This window comes from Zootoca vivipara, chromosome 12 (genome assembly GCF_965207765.1).
Source record: "Zootoca vivipara chromosome 12, rZooViv2.hap1.1, whole genome shotgun sequence".
NCBI classification, from domain to species: Eukaryota; Metazoa; Chordata; class Lepidosauria; order Squamata; family Lacertidae; genus Zootoca; species Zootoca vivipara.
This window is the reverse complement of record NC_142595.1, coordinates 18,366,898-18,385,390: the sequence shown is the minus strand read 5'-3', so window position 1 is coordinate 18,385,390 and position 18,493 is coordinate 18,366,898. Positions and strand designations below refer to the sequence as shown.

Genomic DNA, 18,493 nt, shown 5'->3' with positions numbered 1-18,493 from the left:
TGGCTCGTGCTGCCTGTTCTCCGCCGAGTGGCAGGCCGCACCCATGTTGGAGTAAAATGACTGTGCAAAGCACAATGCGGTCCTGGCAAAATGTGCACCTCGGCTTATTCTGGGCCCTGTGCAGGTGATCCTCACTCTTTCCTTAAGAGCTTGGCACTTCGTAAATGCTGAAGAGCAGGAGCGGTGGTAGTGCTCAAATGCATGTGCTAGCTTGGTTGATCCCAATGGAAATGAATGGCGCGGCGGTGGGGTGGGGTGGGGCATTGCGTTCAGTGTTCTGTGCAAAGAAGAGGAGCACACTGAGACCTGCCGCTGTGATTTGGGTTTTAGAGGGCGCTTCTAGGAGCTGCAGTACAAGTGATGCCCTCCAGAGGGAGCATGGGGAGGAGTCTCCTGGATGGTGGAAGAGAGCAATTCTACATTGCTCTCCGATCCGTGTAGCCGCAGTACAGAAACCCAGGTGCATTCACACACACACACAAATGCACACATTTAACACACAGAGGCATGAGAACAACCTGACGAGTCTGACATGACCCACTGCCTGATGTAGGAACCAGGGTGTGGCAGGGATCCGCAACTGGTCCAGCGAGGAGAGATATAGATTTGACATGAGACCTGTTGCAGGATCAAGTGAAGGCCCAAGGCCCATGTATACGTGGTGGAGAGACAGCGCTCGATCTAGGATCAAGCGTCCGCAAACTGAAGAGGACACTGCACAACCTTAAGAGATCCCTGTAGATCTGGGATGTGGAATCCTGGTGTGTTTCTCACATCACAGGATCTGGGGAAGGTGGGCGAGTGTGGCCTTGTAAAGATCCACTTTGTCCTGGTGGAAGTTTCAACGAGACTCTGTCGAAAAGGACACCCCGGCCACCAGCGGCCCCAAAAATCTGAGTGCGATATAGGTGTGGGATGTGTTATCAATTTGAAAAGATAACGAGTCTTCCCACCCCCTGCCTTTGAGCAGCAGGATCTGCTTAATTAGTGATCCACCACTTGACACAAGGTCCTACAAGACTCAAGCACTGATGCCCAACTCTAAAGGAGTTCAGAAAGATGGGTGTGTCCCCCCCCCCCACTCACGTCAATAACCAGGCCCTTCCAAGTACACACATCTCACATGTATCCCTGAGCTGAACTGAACCAAGGCCTTTCCAGTCACAGCAAAGCCCTTTCTTTCTTTCTTTCTTTCTTTCTTTCTTTCTTTCTTTCTTTCTTTCTTTCTTTCTTTCTTTCTTTCTTTCTTTCTTTCTTTCTTTTCCTCGGGGCCTCAAGGCAAACCCCCAGTGCTGTCCTTGATGCCCACCTTCTCCTGCAACTTGTCAACTTCCTCCTTGTGGGCCAGCTCAGACTCCTCCTGGATGCGGCGCTGAGCGGTCTCCTTCTTCAGGAACTCGATCTCCCTGTAAGAGGGGAGGGGGAAGAGCCAGAGTCAGAAGCACTCCTTCAATCAAAGATGGGCAACCAGTGGCCTCCGTACATGTTGGGGCTCCAAGTCCCACCAGCCCCAGTCAGTATGGACCAGGGATGGTCAGGGATGAGCTGAGCTGCAGTCCAGCAACATCTAGCTATCCTAGAGGGTCCCCATTCCTGCCTCCAGAGGAAGCTGGTTAAGAGGCAAGCATGGGGAGTCTCCTGGACGTTGGGAAATGGTCCAAACTTAGGGCCATCAGAAGAGTTCAGATTGGTTGGAAGTTGCCCAGAGTGGCAGGGGCAACCCAGTCAGATGGGCATCATATAATGATGATGATTATGATATAGGCCTGCTCTACATATGCAGCAGGACATAGCAGAGGTAAAGGTAAAGGACCCCTGGATGGTTAAGTCCAGTCAAAGGCGACTATGGTGTTGTGGCGCTCATCTCGCTTTCAGGCCGAGAGAGCCGGCGTTTGTCCACAGACAGCTTCTGGGTCGTGTGGCCAGCAGGACTAAACCGCTTCTAGTGCAACAGGACACCGTGACGGAAACCAGAGCGCATGGAAACACTGTTTACCTTCCCGCCACAATGGTACCCATTTATCTACTTGCACTTGTGTGCTTTCGAACTGCTAGGTTGGCAGGAGCTGGGACAGAGCAACGGGAGCGTCACGGGGATTTGAACCGCCGACCTTCCGATCGGCAATCCCAAGAGGCTCAGTGGTTGAGACCCCAGTGCCACTCGTGTCCCAGAATGCTGAGTTGGCAAAGCGAATTGGTCCCTTTTAGGCTAGAGGCGGGAGACACCCTTTTTGAATGCTTTCTCCATGTTTTTTTTTTAAAAAATACTTCTCCTTGGAAATACAAGAAGAACCATAAGTAGCCTAGCAGAGAGAAAGGCACTTGTTCTCCCTTCTTGACTAGTTTTATTTGCAGGCAACCTTTTACATGGGGAAGCATTCAAAACGTCATTCCACACCTATAGTCTGAAGGGGTTCAGTCCATTCCACCATGTCAGGATTCCCCCACCTTGTTCCCACCAGGGTCTTGTTCTCCTGCAATAGTCCAAGCTCTCTCATGACAATCTTGCGATACTAAGGGTAGTAGACCAGTGGGGTTTAAATTTAGCTGAAGCCAATAATGAAATGTCCTACACCAAATCTGTAATTTAGTGGAGGGGAGATTAGCCTCCAAGCGCAATGAAGCATTTGGAACACAGGGTGAAAGATACAAAATTGCCTTAGGAACTTAGATTGAACGGCTTCTGTAGATCCAAGATGCGTGCCTGTCCCCATGTTATAACTGTGCTAATGGATTAGCTTTAAACACTTCAAGGCCTGATGGTATGTGATTGCCACCTTTTGTGTGGAAAAAGAGAATTTTTGTGCCTTTTCCTTTGCACTGTTTAATTTATATATAAATGATATTGCCCAGAGCTTAACATCCCCAGAGTATCAGGGCCCTAAATTGGCCAGAAAAGCCATCTCTATACAGTGGAACATCAGTTCACGAATGAAATCTGTTCAGAAAGCCCATTCGGCTCCCGAAACGTTCGAAAACCGAGGCACGGCTTCCCATTGGTTGCAAGAGCTTCTTGCACTCAGGGGAAGCCACGTCGCATGTTCGGGTTCTGAAAAACGTTCGAAAACGGAAGCATTTACTTCTGGGTTTTCGGCCTTCGGGAACTGAAATGTATGACAACGGAGGCGTCCGGGAATCAAGGTTCCACTGGATTATTATACGCAAATGATGCTGTACTTCTATCTCAAACAAAAGTGGGCCTTAAAAGCTTGATGAGGGCAGGGGCGTAGCAAGGGAGGGGCGTTGGGGGCGCTCCGCCCTGGGCAGCGTGTGATCCCGAGGGCGCCATGGTGGCTGCCCCCGCCCGCCCGAGCTGGCCACCCCGCCCCCAGAACGCGCACCACTCCCCTACAGGCGGCGCAGCCCGCCCCCACAGGCCCTGCCCCCAAAATGTGTGCCCCGCCCCCATGGGCGATGCGTCCCGCCCCAAAACATGTGTCCCACCCCTGCGGGTAACGTGCCCCACCCCAAAACGCAGCCCCACCCCCAGAATGCGCGCCAGCCCCGCCCCCGCCTGCTCTCCGCCCCCAGTGGCAGAGCATGAAGCTACGCCACTGGATGAGGACATTCTCCCTTACAATTCTATGGTTCCAGGATTCTTAGCAGACATGCATATCATTGCCCTTGATGGGACAGGGCTCTGGAAAGGGAGTCCTTACTTCTGCTGATACTCCTTGATGAGCCTCTTGGCTTTGCTGTACTTCCTCTCCAGAGTCTGGTACTGGGCTTGGGTCTCTTTCAAATGCTCGTCCACAGCCTGGCACAAGTTCTGGGCTTCCATCCAGTAGCCCTCCAGCTTCTCCATCCGCTCCTTGTTCTCCTCCACACTCTGTTCTAGCTGGGCTTTCTCGAGGCGCCAGCGGGATTTCTCTTGTTCGATGGACTGCAGCTGAGGGAAGACAGTGCGAGGGAGAGGTTGACTCCTTTTCTCAGAAGCTAACTAAATCAGTGCACTGCTTTGAGCCGTAATGAAAACAAAACGGACGGCAGCGATGTAGCCGGAAGCCATCTCAGCGAGAGTTAGAAATTGACACAAAAAGCAGCAGCAAACATAATAAGGAGTAGAACTCACAGGAGGGTGCTCAGCTGAGCAACTGGGGCAGCAACCGAGGAGGCTCTGTTCCCTGCAGAGGTCAGTCAAGCCTCCCTCCAATCAGGGTGGATTTGATTTAAATCCAATCATTTTAAATCACGATTTAAATCACTAGTCAGTAAGACTTGATTTAAATCGTTGTTGTTTTTTACAGAAAGACTCATTCTTGCTGGTATAATCTTAATACTTACAACCAGACGAAGGTTTCATTTTTTGGAATAATAAATTTTCAGAGTAGTTTTTACCGTTATATCAAAAATTACTGATTTGGTTATACTCTTAGAAATACATAGACAGATAATTATGAAATTATTGTGAGCTTTAATAAGTTCACTGTTTATATTTGGACAACTTTTCCGCTGTACTTTATCGGAAGGAGAAAGCAATCATTTCCTTAATAACAATTTAAACAATTTATTTAAGTAAAGCAATAAACATCATAGCTTATGTATCCATGTTTGTTAACTGATGCGGTTAAACTTAAACAAAAACAAAAACAAAAAACCTTAGATTGAATTTTAGCACACATGAAAAACTTAAAACAAATCCTTATTTCCTGATAGCCTTTGGACTATAATGTAACCTAAATAGAAAACTACAGTCATACCTGATGTTACGTTCGCTGCGGGATTCGTCTTTTCAGGTTGTGAATGGGCCAAATCCAGATGTGCCGGAATGGGTTACTTCTGGGTTCGGCGCGCAGGAGCACTAAATTGCGCTTTGCGCCTGCACATAAGCGCCGAATTACGTCACGCGCCTGCGCAGACGCGGCACTTCAGGATGCGGCCTTTTCAGGTTGCGAACGGGCCTCCGGAACGGAACCCGTTCGCAACCAGAGGTACCACTGTATCTTTAGAAATATTTTTCCTCCAAAAGCATTTCATTTTAAGAAGCCGATTTAAATTTTAAAAAAAATATCTGATTTAATTTTTTAAAAAAATCTGATTTAATTTTTTTAAAAATCTGATTTTTGTTTTGTTTTATAAAAACAAACAAACATTTATTTTTATCCACCCTGCCTCCAATGCTCCTTGTGGTCTCCTTTCTTGGCAGAAACAGATATATCTCACAGTGCTTCTGGCAAGCAAGGATGGGAGGTGAGGTGAGATGAGATAAGGCAGGCAGTTTTGCTAGGCTGGGCAGCATTCCCAGGAAGCTTCATAGTGGGTGACCCCTGGCATATTTAGGTCTCCAGACCTAAGCAGCACAGGGCAAGGGATGGGATTTCTTGAAAACCTCTGCGTCTGCACACATTTCTCCCTAAGGACGTGTAGACACCATGCAGTTAAAGCACATGGCTTTCCCCAAAGAATCCTGGGAACTGTAGTTGGCCGCTATAGTTCTCAGCACCCTACAGTTCCCAATATTCCTCATATCCTTTAAATGCATGGCTGTTTCCCTTCTTGCTCCTTGAGCTTGTCAAGATGCGAGCTACTGCCCCCCCCCACTAAAAACACAAACAATTCTCGCACGTTATATATGCCTTACTATAGGCATAATACAGTGGAACCTCGGTTTATGAACACCTCGGTTTATGAATTTTCGGTTTATGAACGCCGCGGACCCATCTGGAACGGATTAATTCATTTTCCATTACTTTCAATGGGAAAGTTCGCTTCAGTTTATGAACGCTTCAGTTTATGAAGAAACTTCCGGAACCAATTACACCCATGCTTCGGGTTAAGTACGTTTTAGGTTGAGTATTCCACGGACCCTTTTGGAACGGATTAATCCACTTTCCATTACCTTCAATGGGAAAGTTTGCTTCAGTTTATGAATGCTTCAGTTTAAGTACTCTGTGGACTGTCTGGAACGGATTAATTCGCTTTCCATTACTTTCAATGGGAAAGTTCGCTTCAGTTTATGAACGCTTCAGTTTATGAACAGACTTCCGGAACCAATTGTGTTCATAAACCGAGGTACCACTGTATACCCATATTAAATGCAGATGCATTGCAGGTTTCCAAAAGTTAAACGGCACAGAAAAATGTGAATACAACTTTATATTAAAACAAAATAAAACACTTAAGTAGTCATGTTTAGAAGATTATGCTATGGAAATGTAGTGCCACATGGAGTTGAGTCTTCCATGCCTATTATACCAATTATAGTCTTATTTTTTGTGTGTATCATTTTCCATCTAATTAACTGTTTAAGCACATACACAACAGTGCACAAGTGGTTGGAAAATAAGCAGGTGTTTGATGGTCTGATGTGGTCAGAGCTGCCAAAAATCCCTGCATTACCGTATTTTTCCATGTATACCACGCCCCCGTGTATAAGACGCTCCCTATTTTGGGGGGACTCCAAATTAAGAAAATGGGGGGAGATTGCCCAGAATTATTGAGCTTCTTTGGGGGGGGGGGTTGCCCATAGCTGTTGAGCTTTTCGGGGAGGGAGGGGGTGGCCCAGAATTGTTCGGTGTTTTTAGGGGGGATTGCCGAAAGTCGCTTACCCTCCAGCTATCATCTGTCTCCGCACCGGCGGAAGTGGCCAATCGCCCGCCCTATTGCTGCAGCGACAGCCAATCAACACCAGCCCTTGCCGAAGCCACCAATAACATGCCGCTGACAATTTCCAGCTCGCGGCAGCAACCAATCCCACGCCCTCCCCCTATGCACTGTTATCCGTGTATAAGACGACCCCCAATTTTTATCATACTTTAAAAATTAAACAAAAACAAAAAAACCCTCGTCTAATACACGGAAAAGTACGGTAACTCCATTTGATAAGGATTCCTCCACCATCCCTAGTAAGAACAGTCAAACCAACTGGCAAAATATTAGATCCATTCAAGAATTTTATTTCAGGCACAGACATATCGCTTTGGTCTCATCCTTCCTCCAAGAAGCTCAGGGTGGCTTTTATGGGGGCTGTTTCTATTTTATCTTTGCGAGAGAAGAATCTCGGGATTGTGACCATGAGGGTGGGGCAGGGCCGCCCCGCTCCAAACCCTACGAAAACAGATTAAAAATAGCCCCGCTATTAAAAGCCAACCCGGGAAGAAGCTCTTACAGCGCTTGTGGAAAACGCGCTCTCCGGCGTGGATTTGGGCAAGTCTCCAAGGGGAGGGGAAAGGGATATTCATAGTTACCTTTCTTTTCAGCTGCTGTATTTCAGCCTCAGTCACGGCATGCTTGATCTGGAGCTGCCAAAAGAGAATAACAGAGTTCAGGGCGGGGAAACCTTTTCCAGGCTGAGGGCCACATTCCCACCTGTGCAGCCTTCCGGGGGGCCACTGCTGTGGGCGGGAGCCAGAGGCAAAAGCAGAACACAGAAGCAAATGTAAATCCTGCCTCTGTTCCTTATACAGTGGAACCTCGGTTTACGAATTTTCGGTTTACGAACGCCGCGGACCCATCTGGAACGAATTAATTCACTTTCCATTACTTTCAATGGGAAAGTTCGCTTCAGTTTATGAACGCTTCAGTTTATGAACAGACTCCTGGAACCAATTACACCCATGCTTCGGGTTAAGTATGCTTCAGGTTGAGTACTCCGCGGACCCGTCCGGAACGGATTAATCCACTTTCCATTACTTTCAATGGGAAAGTTCGCTTCAGTTTATGAACGCTTCAGTTTATGAACAGACTTCCGGAACCAATTGTGTTCATAAACCAAGGTACCACTGTATTCAATTCCTTTTATCCAACAGTTGCCAGTTCATCAATTCCTGCCCATACATTTATGAAACAATATTGTATACCTCTAAAGAACAAAAGAGGTTACACCCCTACCACACTGCCTGTCTATTTTAAATCATTACTTAGTCTTTCTACTTTAATTTCCCTTTCTTATCATCTTGCATGTGTAACTTTTCTTTCCCCCCAAAATAATTTTTATTTGATTTTACAAACATGAATTTATAACCGTACTAAATACACATCTAATGATATCTAATGAGATTTCTCTGAATCTCGAGACTTCCTCTCTGGCAGACACTCTTTCTTCTTTCCACTTCTGGGCTGCCTGTGTAACTTTTCAAAACAAACAACAACAACAAAATCCTACTCTCCATCCTAGAGAGATCCCTATTTTCAAACTTTAATCTGGTTTTGCCCGATTCCTATTTCCCAACAACTATTGCTTTATCAATACTGGGACCCAGGTGGCACTGTGGTTAAACCACTGAGCCTAGGGCTTGCTGATCAGAAGGTCGGCGGTTCGAATCCCTGTGACGGGGTGAGCTCCCGTTGCTCGGTCCCAGCTCCTGCCAACCTAGAAGTTCGAAAGCACGTCAAAATGCAAGTAGATAAATAGGAACCGCTACAGCGAGAAGGTAAACGCCGTGTCCATGTGCTGCTCTGGTTTGCCAGAAGCGGCTTTGTCATGCTGGCCACATGACCTGGAAGCTGTATGCCGGCTCCCTCGGCCAATAATGCGAGATGAGCGCGCAACCCCAGAGTCGGTCACGACTGGACCTAATGGTCAGGGGTCCCTTTACCCTTTACCTTTATTGCTTTATCAATACAAAAAACAACAACCCCCCAAAACCAATAGAAATTACACCCCCACCTATCTATTTCAGATCACTTATTATTTCTATCTTTTTTCCCCCTTCTTATCTTCTTGCGTGTGCATCCTCTTTCTTCATTCATTAGTTGTTCCTCCTCACTTTTCCACTCCCTTTCAATGTCCAATTCCTAGCCTAGTGTAAATCCTCCCTTTGCACCAGTTAGCTATTTCCTACACTGGTCCCTTCTCCAGCTTCCATTCATGCAACCAAGAGGCATTGTCTGGAGTTCAAGGGCACGTTCCAGCCAGGCAAAAACCCGGAAGGGGGCTATGAAGTAGGGCTGGTGGCCTGGGGAGAGGGGGTGAGCCTTGGGGAGTCTTGAGGGCCAGGCAAAGAAGCCCGGGAGCCATTTTTGGACCCTGAGACTCAAGTTCTCCACCCCTTCCCTTGTTGAGATAGGACCTTGGAACCCGAATGGTGTTCAATGGCCTCTCGGCTGGAGAATGTGCCAACCCCCTTAGGAGTTGCTTGCTGTGCTTCCTTTTATCTTTCTCACTGGTTGATGATTATAATAAAATGATGGAGTGCATGGACGGCTCAGGACCGCAATACCTCAATGACTGCCTCTTTCCATATGAACCTACCCAGACCCTGAGATCATCTTCTGAGGCCCTCCTTCGCGTGAAGAAGGCCCTTCTTCAAGAGGTCCGGAGGGTGGCAACATGAGAACAGGGCCTTCTCTGCAGTGGCTCCCTGTCTATGGAATGCTCTCCCCAGGAAGGTTTGCCTGGTGCCTTCATTACACACCTTTAGGCGCCAGACAAAAATGTTCCTTTTTAACTAGGGCTTTGGCTGACCTGATCAATATCCTATACAATTTTAAAATGCAGCTCTTTTGGGGGGGGGTGTGTGTTATTGGGCTATGGATTTTATTTTGATTTTATATGTTGTGATCTTTTTTGTGAACCGCCCAGAGAGCTCCGGGTATAGGCAGTATATAAACTCTAATAATAATAATAATAATAATAATAATAATAATAATAATAAATAATGGCTGGGTGGGTAAGTGAGTGAAAAAGGACACATTAAGATCTGAGCTGGGGGTTGTGAATAGGTATGTGCACATAACCATTGGGGGGGGGCTAAAGGGCCATATCCGGACCTTTGCCATCTTTATTATCTCCCCCAAAGCTGCTATTATTTCCCTACCCCCCTAAACCCTTTGATTTGGCTTCAGCCAACTTTCTTCTTCTTCAGCTATGTAACTACAGCTCTGAGAATATTTTTGCAAAAAAAAAAAATTGTCCCTCCACTTTCCCCGGGAAAACCCGCTCTTTACTGCTGAATCGGAATGAACGTCCGCACAAACCCCGACTGACTTTGTTACGATTCAGCGGCTTTTCCGGGGGAAATCGGGGCGGAAGAAAAGCCTCTCGGATCCACACCTAGAAAAAGTATGGGGCAAGGGAATAAAGTGTGGACAAGCCGAAAAGCGGCAGCAGCTCTCCAGGATTTCAAGCTTACTTGGAGATGCTGGGAACTGAAACCCGGGTCCTTTTGCTTGCAAGGCAGATAGCCTGCCAGTGAGCTATGGCCCTTTTGCGTCTGTCTGTCTGTCGAAATCTAGCACAGCATGTCGGCAAGCCAGCTTTGATTCTAGGTGCCTAAATGGAAGCTTGCTGACTCACATTCCAGGGTTATCTAGAGGCCGCTACACACATTACAGAAGAAGCAGAGACATTAAAATTTAGTGCCCCCCAGGCTGCCATGTGCCCTTTCCTTTCTCTCGTCTTTAATTGCCACTTACACACTGCAGAAGATGGGGAGGGAGAGCTAGGGCTGCCTGCAGCTGCTCATCACACTTGGCCAAATATATTTATTGAGGGGGGGGGGGTTGAGGGAGGAAAGGGGTAACTTCCTCACAAGCCGCTGGGCAGAAGCAGACACATACGGAGCTGAACGTTTGCTAGCTTACACAAGAGCTACGCATAAAGCAGCCTCCAGCGAGGCGCCTGAAAGCGATTCCTCCTCCTGGCAAGGATGTGGAGGGGGCTGCCGCTTTAGGAGGCTTGTATCACACATGCAATATCCGTGTGGCATCGCGGCTTCTGTGCAGCTGAGCTAAAAGAGGAGGGGAGCAGATCCCACCCAGCGTCATGTTCTACATATACTTAGAGACAAGCCGTCGGGGAACAGAGGGCTGTGTCTGCCACTAGGGGTCAGCCGAGACGTGCAGGGATATGAAAAGCACAGAGGCACCGATATCTCGCAAACCGCACATCAAACACAAGGAGCCTCGTGGCAGTTTGGCCGTCGCCACTTCCTTCCTCTCCACGCTCCTCGGCCTTGCTTCCTTCCCACCTCACCACCTGAAGGTTTTAATCGATTCCCCCCTTGCTGGGCTGTGCAACTCGGCACAACCCATTCTCTTCTTTCCAGACGTTAGGGTCCTTTTCAACACTGCGATCCTAAGGTTCTGTGATTTCAAGGGGTGCCAGAACTGCCATCAGTAGGAGCCCAACAGTGTTCCTCCTTCAGACATAGGTGGCGTACATTCCAAGCACGACTCCTCCCAAAGAGCTGGGGAACTGTAGTTTACTCCCTTGTGGTGCTACAACTCCCAGCGTCCTCAACAAACTATGGTTCCCAGGATTCTTTGGGGAGAAGTCATGCGCTTTACATGCGTGAGGTGTGTGTTATTTACAGCATACCTGCCAAGTTCCTGCCAGAGAAATAAGGGATCGGCAGACCAGAAGTAGCGCCGCGACCATTTTGGAACTGGGCAGAGCAGCATCGAAAGTCGCTTCTGAGCATGCTCCGCCCAGTTCCAAAATGGCCGCCATGCCAGAAATCGCTTCTGCGCATGTCCAGAGACTCCAGACATACGCAGAAGGAGCCTCCCCCGGCCGGTAAGTAAACTGGGAAAAAACAAAAAAATCCGTTTTTCCAGCTGGGAACGGCTGGGAAAAACGGGGGTTTCCCGGGGAATACCGGAGACTTGGCAGCTATGATTTACAGGTGCATCCTTAAAAAAAAAACACCATAAAAGAGAGATATGTTTACCAAGACTGTTCCTGGGAAAGGAACTATGGCCATGTCATTGCTCCCAGATTAGAGCACTCCCATGGAGAAATTCCCACCCACTCCAAAGGTTTTGCCAAATCTCTTTGCCCCTATCACAAAAAACCCGAGTGCTGCTTTGTCCCCACTTCCTGAAACCTAGGAAAATAAACTGAATTCAATCGATCTCCTATCTCTCAAGCCACTGTGACCGCTAGGTGATCACAAAAACAAACTGTGCTTTTTAAAGTCAATTAGTAAATGTAAAGGTAAAGGGACCCCTGACCATTAGGTCCAGTCGTGACCGACTCTGGGGTTGCGCGCTCATCTCGCATTATTGGCCAAGGGAGCCGGCGTATAGCTTCCAGGTCATGTGGCCAGCATGACAAAGCCACTTCTGGCAAACCAGAGCAGCACATGGACACGGCGTTTACCTTCCTGCTGTAGCGGTTCCTATTTATCTACTTGCATTTTGACATGCTTTCGAACTGCTAGGTTGGCAGGAGCTGGGACCAAGCAACGGGAGCTCACCCCGTCACAGGGATTCGAACCGCCGACCTTCTGATCAGCAAGCCCTAGGCTCAGTGGTTTAACCACAGCGCAAAGGTTTTTAATTGTTTAGTCAGTTAAGCGGTTAAAGACTGCACCCTACTTCTCATATCTGCTTCCTGGATCCTCTTGGTTCTCTAACCTGAGCTAGGAAGCGGGATCAGCTAGCAGCTGTGGCCTGCCACTGTCTTACCTAGTTTTTGCCAATTGTGCCTCATCCCTTACAAAGTCTGTTTTTTCTGGTCTCCCACCCCTCTTGCTTCTGGAGAATGTTTATTTTTAAATCCAGACTCGGCATTTGTGCAGCCGCGGGCAATGTTAAATTTGCATGTGTTTAAAATATATTAGCAGATTCAACTGCCTTTCCCCACCACCGCCACTCCCTTCTGGGAAGCGAAGTGCGCATATGCACAAAGCCATGCGCTCAAGTGCTACTGCAGCCAGCTCCACAACTCAGCAAACGGCACCCTTCCCTGTTTGTCTGAGTCAAAGAACAAAGGTTTTCAGTTCCCTAAGCTGCAAGTAATGGGAAGCCATTGTGTGCTTAGAGACAAGGAAAGGTTCCACAGATGTTTTTATTAGTCGTGTGACACTTCCATCAGCCATAGAAGCCACTTTTAGGTCCCCAGTGAGGAATATGTGGCCTTTTGGAGTTTGTTGGACCTCACTCCTCATCATCACAGTCCTGCTGGCTGAGACTGATGGGAGCTGGGAGCCCAACAACATTTAAAAGCTTAGGTGAATTTAAAGATGATGAAGAAGCTGCATGGAACATTGTTCCCTCAGTGAGGGGGGGCGAGGACAGGACTCATGCTTGATTCAAAGAGCCTTCAAAGAAGAACCAGCATGGAATAATACCCTCCCAGTGAGAGAGGGAGGACAGGATCCATGCTGGGGCCAGAACTTAAGGGGAACCAAAATTGAGACAGGGCTGAAAAGTGGGAATGTAGTTGGATGGTATTGTGCAACAGCTAGGAAATTGGGGAGGCAGCAGGGGGCGGAGAAGGGAGAGTGGTGGATAGGTGGTGAAGGAGCGGGAGTGGGGTGAGGAGACTAATCATGGATGTTGTTGGTTTTTTTGACTGATCAAGATGGCCCAAAACTGGAATAATAATAATATTATGATAATTTTATTATTTATACCCCGCCCATCTGGCTGGGTTTCCCCAGCCACTCTGGGCGGCTTCAAACCGAATATTAAAACAGTACAGCATTAAACATTAAAAACTTCCCTAAACAGGGCCGCCTTCAGTTGTCTTCCAAAAGTAAAATAGTTACTTATTGCCTTGACATCTGCTGGGAGGGCGTTCCACAGGACGGGTGCCACTACCGAGAAGGCCCTCTGTCTGGTTCCCTGTAACCTCACTTCTCGCAATGAGGGAACCGCCAGAAGGCCCTCAGTGCTGGATCTGAGTGTCCGGGCTGAATGATGGGGGTGGAGACGCTCCTTCAGGTATACAGGACCGAGGCCGTTTAGGGCTTTAAAGGTCAGTACCAACACTTTGAATTGTGCTCAGAAACGTACTGGGAGGAATGACCTATGGAACTGGCTGATTCATCTGGGAGACCCTGAGTCCAAGGCTGAATTAGATTTAAGTGTTTAAATGTTATTATGATAAAAGAAATAACGTTTGAATGTATGGGGGGGAAAATTGGGTATAAATTTGAGGCTAAGGGGAGAAATAGAGGATAGATGGATGGGAAAATAAATTTAGATTAGATAATTCATAAGATGAATTATGGGTGGAAGATAGTCTATGCTTTTAAAAATAGAAATAGTTGTGAGATAACGAAAAAATGTGTTAGAATGATTTAAGATAATAAATGAAAATTGCTTAATTTGGAGTTAAAAATGGACCCAGTGCGAGGGGAATCGAGGAAGTCTACAATGTTAATTAAAACGTTAGAATTGATATGTTTTTCTTTTTTATGTTTTTTTGTTTTTGTTTTTGTGAATTTTTGTAATTTGTAATGTTTGAAAATCAATGAATATTATTTGGGGGAAAAAACATTTAAAAGCTTAGGGGTTCCTTATCCTTGTTGTTTAGGCCTTTACTTACCTCCTTAAATTTATGCACCAGCTTTTCCGGGTCCATCTCAACTGGAGACAGCATGTCTTCATTTTCAGCCAGCTCAAAGACCTCAATGGCCATCTCGCTGCTGGGGAACATGGGACTCATCTCCTCATCTTCGTCTGTGGCGTATTCACCCGTCTGCAAATTGCAAAACAGGCAAGCTTTTATAGCACCCTGGGACCCAGGAAGATGGAAAAACAGCAAAAGGTCTTGTGGAACCTTAAAAATCCCACATCAGCAATGCCGTTAAGCCTTGCCACTTCTGATGCCAGATTTGAGCCTATTCTTCTGATTGGACTACAGTCTATGAAAACTCGTGCCATAATGCACTACTTGAGTCTTTAAAGGTAAAGGGACCCCTGACCATTAGGTCCAGTCGTGACCGACTCTGGGGTTGCGGCGCTCATCTCGCATTATTGGCCAAGGGAGCCGGCGTACAGCTTCCAGGTCATGTGGCCAGCACGACAAAGCTGATGCCAGAAGGCCAAAGAACATAAGAACAGCCTGCTGGATCAGGCCGATGGCCCATCCACGCCAGCATCCTGCTCTGACAGTAGCCACCCAGATGCCTGTGGGGAAGCCCGGATGTGAGGCCTGAGTAGAAGATCACTCTCCCCTCCTGTAAAGGTAAAGGGACCCCTGATCATTGGGTCCAGTCGCGAATGTCTCTGGGGTTGTGCGTTTATCTCGCATTATTGGCCGAGGGAGCCGGCGTATAGCTTCCAGGTCATGTGGCCAGCATGACAAAGCCGCTTCTGGCAAACCAGAGCAGCACATGGAAACGCCGTTTTCCTTCCCGCTGTAGCGGTTCCTATTTATCTACTTGCATTTTGACGTGCTTTCGAACTGCTAGGTTGGCAGGAGCTGGGACCGAGCAACGGGAGCTCACCCCGTCGCAGGGATTCCAACCGCCGACCTTCTGATCGGCAAGCCCTAGACTCTGTGGTTTAACCCACAGCGCCACCTGCGCCCAGTTGAGTCTTTAAGGCACCACAAATATTCTTTGGTGTTTTTGCTGCAAAACAGACTTTACACAGCTATGCATCTGGAAACTTAACAGAGAGAGAGAGAGAGACGTAAAAGTGAGTGCTTTCAGTTTTCACATGGCTCGAGTAATACTTATGAAGAAATCTGGAACGAATATTTAAGCGATAAGGCAGATAGTAGTAGGGGAAGGAGAGAGAGGTGGGAATATATTGTTAAAGGGGTGGGGTCATAGGTATATATTAACATGCTTAAATCTGAAATGTCAAAGTGTGTTGTTGTGGTGGTTTTTGTTGTATGTGTTTTTTGCAGTTGTTGTTTGTGTTGAAGAAATGATTAAATAAATAGACTTTTTAAAAATGGCTTGAGTAATACCAAAAAGGGATGTGTGGAGGAAATGCACAAGCTAATTCCACCCCGGGGGACTTGCATATCTTCCCAAAGCCACTCTCTTTTCAAATGTTACCATGTAAAAACAGCAAGTGGAGCTTGCTTGTACTTCCTCTCTCCCAGCATCGAGAGAATGTCTGAAACCATACACACAAACATAGCAGGCGTATTCAATGTCCTGATACAAGAAAGCAGGCTGATTGTTCCCTTGCCCTCCAACCGTGGCCAGCCAGGGATCTCCATGTAACTTCCAACAGGTTGGTTCAAGGGAGAAACCCATTCTCTATATTGTTTGTACCTAGCAGGTATCATGCTGTTGGAAATGGAGGTTCCATTCTTAGCTCTCATGGTCAATAGCCAATGACAGACCTGCCTTCCGTTAGCATGTATTGTCAAAAGCAGAAAGCACTTCGGTTTGCTTACCCCGAGACAGTTAACCTCATGCTGACCTAGGACTTACAGCAAGCAATCTGAACTGTAATGTGCTACAGAATTTTGTGATGACTGGCAGCAGGGCCGTCTTACCCATAGGCGCTAGTGGTGCAGGGCACCCGGGCTCTCAGGGGCACCCGGCCGAGAGTCCGGGGCCCGAAAGTTGAGTCCGGGGAAGAACCTGCCCGTCGGTCAGAGCACCACGGTGGGCTCTTCTGCTGCGGGCGACTCTGTGCCGCGAGTTCAGGGGCGACCAAGCCAGCGAGACGCTGAGGCGGTTGGCCGACTCCGCCCTCCTGCGTGCCTGGGACTGGGGAACCTGGGGGGGGGGTGCCGGGCAGATCTTTGCACCCCAGCGCCGCATATGCTTAGGACAGAGACTGGCAGAGATGGTTGCAAACCTTTCAGCTAGTATGACAAGCGTCATTCAGCTGGAGACAAGCATAACTCTCAGCTACCACTTTAAAAGAAACCAAAGCTTACATTTATGGATGGCACACGGGAATCTGATTATTTTTTCTTCCAAAGACTGGTTTCGGACATGGGTAGCAAGCATGACAAGAGGCCTGGGAATATGAGTGGAAGAAGGGACAAAGGGGACTTTTGGCAGTCAGCTTACAAAAAAATTGGGGAGGGGGAGAGACAGAGAGAGGGTGAGAAAGAGACGGCAGAGGGAAGTGGCTAGAAGAATAGGACAGGGATGGAAGGCTGCTCTTCCAGGCACAAGGAGCAACAGGGCAGAGGGATGGGAAGGGAGAGGCATGAAGAAGGCATGGAAGGGGAGATGAAGGAGGAGACAGCAGAGAGCTTTAAAGAAGGACTAGAAACTTAAGAAGGGCTCCAATTGTGTGCGAAAAGGTAGGCAAGGCTTGATGCTATCAATTTGTTCCGTTTCTTTACTCAGGGCCCCTCCTGACTGGCATTTTGTGGGTTTTTATTTCTCGTTTCACAACGAGATAATAGTGCATTTGTGGCAGACTTATGCTGGGCCACCCTGCTTTCTTAGTTGTCCTGCTCTGCTCCCCCAGTGCAGCCACATTGCTGCTGTTTGAAGAGGCTACAGAGCGACAGAAGTCGGGACCAAACGAAAAAAGCCCCCTCGGAACACCTGTGGTATGGAAAGTGACAGGATATGCGCCGGTCGGAAAGGAAGCTGCACGACTGTGCCAAAACCTTCTGCCAGGCACAGAGCAGTACTGAAAGTAGGACTGTGCAGGGCCGCCCCAATAACAGCGCAAACTGCCAGGAACGCACAATGAAAAGAATTTGTCCGGAGTAGGCCTCGGTTTCAGCCAAAAACGTAGCCTCTGGGAGACCATCACAAAGAGTAAGCAAGGGAACCACAACTTCCTCTGGCTCTCCTTTATGTTCAGAGCGCTGACAAGAGGAACGAGGAGGGGAATCGGGAAGCCACGTCCTTTTCGTCCTCTCCCCAACAGGCTGAGAGAAGCCCGTGCCACTTACTTCTTCGTCCTCCTCCGTGTACTGGGTATACCTCTGCTCCATCATTTCCCGCTGCCATCGTTCCTGCTCCAGCGTCTGTTGGATGAGTTGAGCCACCTCGCTCTGCTCGCCCGGCTTCTCCCTCCCAATCAGGAACCTAAGGGAAACGAAAAGAGGTGGGAGAGAGGGAATAAGAGTATGGATCTCAAAGAAGTGGGTCAACACACCAGGAGTTATGCGGTCAGGCTATATATATATACACACACATATATATGCACTGGGCTCAAAAAGACCCCAGGACAGTCAGTTTCTGAGCTGGCACGGATTTGCTTATTTTCTACAGTCAGTTCTTCGGTCACGCACAGAGGACAAGGAGGCAAGCATGAGCACCGAAGTCCCATAATCCCACTAAGTGGAAGGCCTTCTCCACCACCATTTTTGAGGGATAAAATAGCTGCGCTGTGGGGGAATCTGTGATTAGATATTTTGGCATTTTTAAACTTAAAAACAATTGCCAGCGCTCCCTGATTTTGATCGGGAGAGTGCTGCTGATGAGGGAGGGGAGGTTAAACTCTTCCTCCTCCCTGTTTTCCCTCATCTAACTCTTCCACCACCTAAGTTACAGCAGGGGAGGGAATATAGATATTGTATTGTACCTGTCTTTCTCCCACAGCAGGACTTATGGCACTTTTGGGTGTGTGGGATTTTGGTTGATTAAATCATGCTAAAGGGTTAAAAAACCCTCCAACCATAGCCACTGATTCACTAACAATTGGGAGTCCCACTGCCACAGTCCTCTAGACCAGGGGTCCGCAAACTTTTTCAGCAGGGGGCCGGTCCACTGTCCCTCAGACCTTGTGCAGACCTTAATTTCTTTTTTGGGGGGGGGGAATGAACAAATTCCTATGCCCCACAAATAACCCAGAGATGCATTTTAAATAAAAGCACACATTCTACTCATGTAAAAAAAAAAAAAACACCAGGCAGGCCCCATAAATAACCCAGAGATGC

At 47.8% G+C, this 18,493-nt stretch overlaps 1 protein-coding gene across 2 annotated transcripts in view; it reads right to left on the bottom strand.

Annotated features, from left to right (window-relative positions):
- PPP1R9B (protein phosphatase 1 regulatory subunit 9B) overlaps positions 1–18,493 on the bottom strand; it is a 77,484-nt gene that overhangs the window by 2,854 nt on the left and 56,137 nt on the right. Inside the window, exons 5-9 of one of the 2 annotated variants that reach the window (XM_035134348.3) lie at positions 17,504–17,639; positions 14,219–14,371; positions 7,188–7,241; positions 3,660–3,889; positions 1,310–1,406 (exon numbers count right to left, since the gene is read on the bottom strand). In XM_035134348.3, coding sequence (XP_034990239.3) covers positions 1,310–1,406; positions 3,660–3,889; positions 7,188–7,241; positions 14,219–14,371; positions 17,504–17,639 — 670 coding nt within the window. Of the gene's footprint in view, positions 1–1,174; positions 1,407–3,659; positions 3,890–7,187; positions 7,242–14,218; positions 14,372–17,503; positions 17,640–18,493 lie in introns of those variants that run through there. The other variant, XM_088655677.1, reaches the window with a different exon arrangement.